At 43.1% G+C, this 8,591-nt stretch overlaps 1 protein-coding gene across 1 annotated transcript; it reads left to right on the top strand.

Moving 5' to 3' along the window:
- Positions 1 to 473: 473 nt before the first annotated feature.
- On the top strand, positions 474 to 8,353 carry LOC113405733 (cytoplasmic dynein 1 heavy chain 1-like). Its single transcript, XM_026646984.2, has 10 exons — positions 474 to 671; positions 1,214 to 1,289; positions 2,903 to 3,063; positions 3,518 to 3,629; positions 4,107 to 4,167; positions 5,052 to 5,175; positions 5,714 to 5,827; positions 6,198 to 6,368; positions 7,824 to 8,041; positions 8,232 to 8,353. The coding sequence occupies exons 1-10, from the start codon at positions 474 to 476 to the stop codon at positions 8,350 to 8,352; spliced, it is 1,356 nt and encodes a 451-aa protein (XP_026502769.1). The 3' UTR covers position 8,353.
- Positions 8,354 to 8,591: the final 238 nt, after the last annotated feature.

Genomic DNA, 8,591 nt, shown 5'->3' on the forward strand with positions numbered 1-8,591 from the left:
CTCTTTAGATACACTTCTTATACCAGTATTCTCTCCAGTTTTTCTTGGACATCTATCATAATGTCTTGTATGAGAACCCAAATTTGAAGGGAATTACAGACCATACCCAGCGTCTCTCAATCATCACAAAAGACCTCTTCCAGGTTCAGTATAGAATTTTCATAGACATTGTACTTAGCAAAAATTCTTGTCCTGTGGAAATCTGATTAAGGCTCTTTATAATACAACTAACCGATTACATTTTGTTTCACTAGGTGGCTTTCAATAGAGTAGCTCGTGGCATGTTACATCAGGATCACATAACCTTTGCTATGCTGTTGGCCAGAATTAAACTTAAAGGCACTATTGGGTAAATGTTTGAATCTTTGCTTTTTGAGATGCATCTCAGTTTTCCCATTTACACACATGAAAGCTTTGTATTTGGTGCCTTAAGGTTAACCAGTACTTCAGTTGAAGACAGACACTTGGCTAAAATGTACTCTACTTTTAATTTAAGGGAGCCTACATATGATGCAGAATTCCAACATTTCTTAAGAGGAAAAGAAATTGTACTCAGCACAGCATCTCTCCCAAAGATCAGTGGACTTACAACAGAACAAATGGAAGCTATGATGAGATTGAGCTGCCTTCCTGAGTTTAAGGACCTGGTTTCTAAGGTTCAAGCTGATGAGGCAAGTACCCTGCTTAAGCACTGTCACTGCACTACATTTAGGTTAGACCTATGTTGGGTACTTGCATGGCCCCCATTGCTATAGTATGAGTGCCTCACTATGTAGCTAACCTCACAACACTCCAATGAGGTAGGGAAGTACTGTTCTCGTTTTACAATTGGGAAGTGAGCCACAGACTAAGTGGCTTGCCAAGTTTACACAGGAAGACTTTGAGCAGGTATTCTAACCTGGGTTTTCCCTAGCTAGTGCCCTAACTGCAGGAACAGTCTTCCCCCTCTCTGTAGAAACTAGTATATAGTTTCAAGCATTGGGTTTTATTTTACTTAAGTGGACTTCCAGTATCTTCAGTAAAATGCAGTATGTTTTTAGTTTTGGTTGGGGTTTTTGCTGCAGTAAACCCCCCCGTCAGTATCAAGACCTTATAATGGTAGTCTCTGTATCCATATGTGTATAGAAAGTCCCTGTTCTGAAGATCTTACAGCTGGAATGGAATCCTAAGTGTCATGTAAAATGCATCATAATTAATATTTCTTTCAATACAGCAATTCTGTATCTGGTTGGAGAGCAGTTCACCAGAGCAGACTGTGCCATACATTTGGTCTGAAGAAAAACCTGCAAGTAAGTTCAGTTGCACTTTTACCCTGGCAATTGCCTTGCTACCAATTTAAGTCTTGACTAGAATAGATCTTCATTGAAGTCTTAGAACTTAGCACTTATGAAAACTGCAAGTTTGATAGGATTGAAAATGGAAGTCTTTAATCCACAAAACAATTGCAGCATGAGTAATGACTGTGCAGCCTGTCCCTGACTCTACCCTACCCCATGGGGTCTTTGCCCCAAGATGGGGCATTGTCTTGATATCACCCTCAGACTGCCCACAAAAAGGTGTCAGTTACTTGGTATCAGAATTTTTACATGAGTGCAGTTTCCTTGCAAACGTAAGTAAAAGAGGCAAATTCAAAGTGTCTCTTCAAAACACTGTTAAAATTGGTTCCAGTGTAGTCAGTGTGGTGCCCTGCAACAGGAACAAACTACCCTACAATTCACTGTACGTAGACCGTTGAATGGGCATCTGTGCCTTTTGGTCATTGCCAGCCTGGTCTAACTCAGTGCTCTGTAACAGTCCTCTGTAAAAGGCTCTCTTGTTACAAGTTTTGCTGACCTTGCCTGGTCTCCTGCTAGAACTATTGCTACCTCTTTCCCCCCCCCCCCCCCCGCCTCAACTTCTGTATTAACAGTTCATGCTAAGTGTAGATATTTGTAGGTGGCTAGAAAGAAACTAAAGCCCTGGATTGGAGAAAAATTAAAAGAAAACTGCCACTCTTTTGCTTAATCTTTCCCATCTGTAAGATCACATGGGACAGCACTTGTAGGCAAAATTGGTTTGAAATAAGCTATTTATAATGAGTATTTCTTTGACACAGCTGTCTAATAGCTATAAATTGTTACTAACCAACTTTTTTTCTAAAGGTTGCTCACTTTTAGTAGCTGCTGTAAAACTCTTTGGCTATAGGATCAGAATTTGCATAAGATAAACTACACTAATTTCCCGTAGTGCTTTTATCACTGGAGCATATAGGTTTCAATGATAGCTAAACAGTCAGTAGATCTGGACAAAATCTTAACAAGGGATACTGTCAAGCTAAAAATTTTCTATTACAAATAACAGCTTAGTTATTTGCCTTAATAGTCTAGCATTCTTCATGTGTTATGTATTACACAATATTGCCACACTTTAGTTACAGATGCTGCAGGAAAGCGTTTTTCTTTCCTGAAATATCTAGAGAATTCATGGCAACACTTTTATAGGCTTTAGATTATGTATATGAACTCATTGCGGAAGCATCCAAAGGCCCTAATCAAATTAGGGTACTTTTGTACTAGACACTGAAGAGCTCGCAACCTGAAAAGAGTACTACTGTGTGTAAGCCTAATAGTCACATTGATAGATATGCCTAGGTCAGTTTAAGATAACCTTCTTGGGACAGAGTTAGTTTTGATTGTCAGATTGATTAACAGCAATTACCATTATGTGAATTTCAATCTAGAGTCCTGCATTTAGCAACTTACATCTCAGTCTTTAAAAGCTGTAGTTGTTTTGCTAAGTCTTTTCTTTCTTCAATTATTTGATTAACGCAGTTCAAGGATTGGGAAGGAAAGATCAAAATGTTGAGTTATGATCTGTTAAGCTTCAGGAACAAATAACACACACTTTTTTTCTCTCATTTTAGCACCTATTGGGCAGGCCATTCATCGTTTACTCTTGATCCAGGCATTCCGTCCAGATCGTCTGCTAGCCATGGCACATGCCTTTGTTTCAGCAAACCTTGGCAAATCCTTTATGTCTATTATGGAGCAGCCATTAGATCTGACACACATTGTAAATACTGAGGTAAATTATAGGAATGAAAATACTTTAAAACATGACATCATATTGAGGGCATAAATCTCTGTTGGTGGTGGCACATCAGACTGCTCTGCCTCAGTTTGAGGAAATGGGTGTCCGTTATAGGCTTCAGCACTGAAAGAACAGTACAGTAACTCCTCACTTAACGTTGTAGTTATGTTCCTGAAAAATACGACTTTAAGCGAAACGATGTTAAGCGAAACTAATTTCCCCATAAGAATTAATGTAAATAAGAGGGTTAGGTGCCAGGGAAATTTTTTAGCTAAAACTATTGCAGTATAACCCAATTTACCTAACTATGCTGAACAGTTTATTACAGTAGCATAAGGGATGAAGGGAATTTATCTTCCCCCGCAGATTTGGGGGAGGTGCATAATTATCAATATGGCTTATTCTTATGGCAATTGTGAATGTTTTGTTTAAATGTCTTGGATTGTAGGTGAAACCTAATACTCCTGTACTGATGTGTTCTGTACCTGGCTATGATGCCAGTGACCATGTTGAAGATCTTGCCACTGAACAAAACACACAGATTACCTCTATTGCTATAGGTAAGAATACATTATCGTTAGGTTTGGCAGAACTTGACTTTCATTTTTTTTATAATTTTTGACAGATGCTGATGTTTGGTTTAAGAACACGTAAAGGTTTAAAATTTTCAGTGGAGGGAAATCACGGTGGGGAGACAATTTATTTAATGACAGACATTGAGATTCAAAAAGTTAAAGCTTTATCACCATAAACACAAATTGTCAACATCACTTGTCAAAATATACGAAGTAAATATCCTTAAATCTGTCTTCAAGCAGCATTTTTCTTGTTTGGCTGTCTGTAAATTTTTATTGTTGATTCAAATTTTCTTTTTCATTTTTGTGTGTGTGCATGGTGAAATTAACATTTACTAATTTAAAAAAAGCAAATTGTTCCAGGCATAATTATCATGTTTGTCTTATTTCTTACCACCTCATATAAACATATAATTTAAGCCAATTAAGTTTCTAGAGCTAACCATAACCTTCTGCTTGTAGGCTCTGCTGAAGGATTTAATCAAGCAGATAAGGCAATAAACACAGCAGTGAAATCTGGCAGGTATGCATAGGCATGCGCACGGGGTGTGCCCAGGCACACCCTAATGCAGGGGTGGGAAAATGGTCCCACTTTCCCGGCGTGGCAAGCCATGGGGTCTGCGCTTCCGGTCCGGAGCGCCTGGCTGAGCACAGCAAGTTGCGGGCCCCTCCCCCGCCTTCCCCCCCTCCCCTGGAGCCATGCTGCTGCGCGCGCAGCGCTCTGGGGGCCGGGGCTGCACACTCCCGTGGGGCAGTGTTTGGCTCTGCGGGGAGGCAGACATGCTCCCTGCTCATCGGGAGTTATGCCGCCGCGCGCAGCATTCTGAGGGGCGGGGCTGCCAGCTCCCGCGGGGCAGCATGTCTGGCTCTGCGCGGAGCCAAACATGCTGCTAGGAGCCTCATGGTAAGGGGTTCGGGTCCGGGGGGAGTTGGATAGGGGGTGGGGGCAGTCAGGGGACAGGGAGCAGGGTGAGTTGGATAGGGGGTGGGATCCTGGGGGGGTGGTTAGGGGCGGGGGGTCTCTGGAGGGGGCAGTCAGGGAGTAGGGGGTGTTGGATGGGGCATGGGAGTCCCGGGGTCTGTCAGGGGGCGGAGGGTGGATAGGGGTCAGGGCAGTCAGGGGACAGGGAGCAAGGAGGGTCCTGGGGGGGCTGTTAGGGTGGAGGGGTCTCTGGAGGGGGTGGTCAGGGGACAAGGAGTTGGGGGGTTGGGGATTCTGAGGGGGGCAGTCAGGGGATGGGAAGTAGGAGGGAGTGGATGGGGGCGGGGCTAGGGCGGGGCTCCCTGTGTGCACACCCTAATGAAATGTGCTGTGCACGCCTATGCAGGCATGTTTTGTCCCTCTTTTTATATCAGTAGAACTGTGAATAACAAGTTAGTTACTGTTCTGTTACCATATTCTTGTAGGTGGGTGATGCTAAAGAATGTCCATCTGGCTCCTGGTTGGTTGATGCAGCTAGAGAAGAAGCTGCATTCTTTACAACCTCATGCTTGCTTCAGACTTTTCCTTACAATGGAGATAAATCCCAAGGTAACTGAAACCAAGTTCGGCTTCGACTGGCACAGCAAGTGGTGTGTAGTGCTGTTCCAATGTCCACTGTTACAAGAATCCCACCAACTAGGGCAGCATTCCCCATGATGGCCTTAGTTTGCCAGGGGAAAGGGTGCATTTTGGAATGAATCTGCAGGAGTAGGAACAAATGTCACCAAAATCCTGCCTGGTGCTTTCTAGGGTATTGCTCACCCTGTTCCTAGTAATGTCAAGTGCTTTGTAAATATCCTGTCTCCCTGCTTACGTAGGGAAGAAAAGGCTGCCTACATCTTCCTACTTTCTACTAAGAAAAGGAAAGGATGGGAATTGGCCATTAGTACTTACAACATGAGAATCATACTTTAACATGAATTAAGTCCATACTGCTCGTAGTTTTGGCATCTTATTACAAGAGGGAGGATACTCTGTTGCAATAAAAAACTTAGTGTAGGTTAACAAACTTGTTCAAAATATCACATTCCTCGTAGACGAGAGCATTCTTCGGGGTATAACTTGTGTTGATGCTCTTCTGTCCTAGGTGCCGGTGAATTTGCTGCGTGCTGGTCGGATCTTTGTGTTTGAACCTCCACCTGGTGTAAAGGCGAACATGCTGAGGACATTCAGTAGTATTCCTGTTTCTAGAATATGCAAGGTGAGGTGATGGTTTCTGTGTAGTTATGGGGAACTCAAAAACTGAAAACTGTTTATAAAAGTTTCTTTTTAACTTCATAGCTTTCAGTTGGTCTATCATACGTTAATATCAGAAGGCATAACATTAGTTTACTGTAAAGCAACCAGCTTTTCAGAGGCTTTCACTTTACCCTGACTAAAACATGCATGGCATGTAAGGAAGCAATCTGTTAAGATTTTTGTGATCTGATGCATTAAAACCTGGAGATACTGTGCTTACTAAACATTTGACATTCATCAGCACTGTAGCCAGCCTGGTTTCTTTGTTAATAAATTCTGATCACTTTGGTTTTAGTGTGGAGAAATAATGCATTTTCTTTTTCCCATCCTAGTCTCCAAACGAACGTGCTCGTTTATATTTCCTCCTTGCCTGGTTCCATGCCATCATTCAAGAACGTTTGCGATATGCTCCCCTGGGCTGGTCCAAGAAATATGAATTTGGTGAATCTGATCTGAGATCTGCCTGTGACACAATAGATACATGGCTGGATGATGCAGCAAAGGTGATTGAATTTTTTGCTCGGTCAATCTTTTTTTTTTTTAAATACGAAGTAACATTTGGATTACTTGTGGTTACTGTTCAACGAAGGGCAGATTAATCTGAAACACTGACGAGATTAGCTGGAAGCAAGTGTAACCCTTTTGCCCATCTGAGTTGGCAGCAACAAGGGCCGGGTTCAGTATCTAGAGGTTCCGTTTCAATAACACAATGCTAAACCGGCTTGAGCCCCAGCCCAGTGACCTGGGACAATTACATACCAACTCCCCACCCCCGGGCGCCTCTAAGAGGCAATACTTCCCCTCTCGCAAGCACAGAGTCTGAGTGTAGCAAAGTCCTTTTAATAAAGGAAGGAAACAATGCGGCATTATGTTGGGGAAACACCACAAACAGGTTTCATAACACAAACCATGAGCAAAAGACCCACCCCCAAGTAAGTTTGGCAGTGTCCTTTTCCCCTTAGGGTCTTAAGTCCAGCAACCCAAAAATCCCTGTCCCTGGTCAGTGCAGCCCCAGAGTTCAAAAGTTTATCTGTAGAGTTTTACCTCCCAGCCTGGGTGGAAATGGGTGAGTGGGGGTATTAAGGGGCACCTTACGTGGTCCGAGGCCGACTGCCCCACCTCTCCGTGGGGTTCTGCTGCAGCCTTCACCGCGAGCCAGTCCGCCAGCCACGCAGCTCCAGCCATCCCGCGAACTGCTCCGCTCCGCCAGCCATCCCGTGAGCCATTCCAACTGTCTCACAAACTGCTCTGCTCCGCCAGCCACTCAGCAATATATCTTCAGCCCCCCCACCCCACCACTTAACACAGCACTCCGTGATTTCAGCTCTTAGTCATTTTAGCTCTTTAGTGATTTCAGCTTATAGTAGGGGAGCCTCAGTGCTGGTGCATCATTGGCCCAAAGTGAATTCAGCTCAGCAGCCTATAACTAGACATCCTAATGGAATCAAAATTAGCTCTGATATTTCACAGTGGGGGGGGGGGGTGCAGTTGGTGTTTCAGGCCCTCAAAGGGGGCCCACACCACCAGACACATATGCCTGTCCCTAGCCTCTCTCAATTCACTGGGTTTTGAAACCCAGGTCCCTTGTCTAGCGAGTGCTACTTAGTTGATGGCGAGTCCCTCTGTCATAAAACAGTTCCACTGTCCTTGATTCACATAATCAGGGTAACAACACTTGATTCTTCCTGCCCCAATAACAGAGAAACTGGGGATCCCACAGTAGCCAAAGTGACCATTTGGGCAGGCAATCCTTCATGTTAGGCAGGGTGGGTGTGCCCATGCAAACGGGTTCAGCTCCTAAAGTCCTTTTCCATGGCTCACCACCAGATGTCAGGGTAGAGCTCATCCTGACTAAATATCAAACTGTTTGATTTCGGCTTTCATTAAACTGTCCAAACTCGATTTCCCTATTTTTATGGGGAATCTTCACATTCTAATTAAATTGTCTTTACTGTCAGGGCCGCCAAAACATTTCACCTGATAAGATCCCATGGTCTGCTCTGAAGACATTGATGGCACAGTCCATTTATGGAGGTCGCATTGATAATGAATTTGATCAGCGTCTGCTAAACACTTTCCTGGAGCGTTTGTTTACCACTTTGAGCTTTGATAGTGAATTCAAACTGGCTTGCAAGGTTGATGGACATAAGGATATTCAAATACCAGATGGAATCAGGTATTTTTTCAGCCTCAAATTTCGGTTGGTCTCACCTTAGTAGCTGCTTTCCTTCTGAGAAGCTGGACTCTAAGTTGTACTTTTTGCATTGGTATTTAGCCAGGCAGTGTATTCCTGGTAACCTAATAAAATGTGTGAGATTATGGTTAATTAACTTAGTTCAATTTACTGCCACAACTTTCACTTGCAGACATGAAGAATTTGTCCAATGGGTTGAGTTGCTGCCAGATACACAAACCCCATCCTGGCTTGGTTTACCAAACAATGCAGAAAGAGTTCTTCTCACCACACAGGGTAAAACTTGTATTTGACTTTCTTGTGTGCTTACAGGTTATGTAAACTTGAAACTCTTTTTTTTTAAATGCTGAAAATAGATGAGACACAAGTATCTTTTTGAGTGACACTAAATAGTAAAGTTACAAGTATCTCAATGTGTATTAACTATATCAGCCTCCACAAAATAACTAATAAATGTCTATGAATTCTTAAGGTTGAAAGTAACTTGTTTAGAATTTAACCAGTAGACAGGAAGATACTACACAAGTGAGAC

The sequence above is a fragment of the Terrapene carolina genome, unplaced genomic scaffold (assembly GCF_002925995.2).
Source record: "Terrapene carolina triunguis isolate 2854851 unplaced genomic scaffold, T_m_triunguis-2.0 Scaffold50390, whole genome shotgun sequence".
Taxonomy (NCBI): domain Eukaryota; kingdom Metazoa; phylum Chordata; order Testudines; family Emydidae; genus Terrapene; species Terrapene triunguis.

Bases quoted from the DNA above. Each gene is read 5' to 3' on its own strand.
- LOC113405733 (XM_026646984.2), top strand. From the start codon at position 474: ATGTACTCTACTTTTAATTTAAGGGAGCCTACATATGATGCAGAATTC. The intron at 672-1,213 runs GCAAGTACCCTG...CTTTCAATACAG, and splicing joins CTAAGGTTCAAGCTGATGAG to CAATTCTGTATCTGGTTGGA. The intron at 3,064-3,517 runs GTAAATTATAGG...CTTGGATTGTAG, and splicing joins CACACATTGTAAATACTGAG to GTGAAACCTAATACTCCTGT.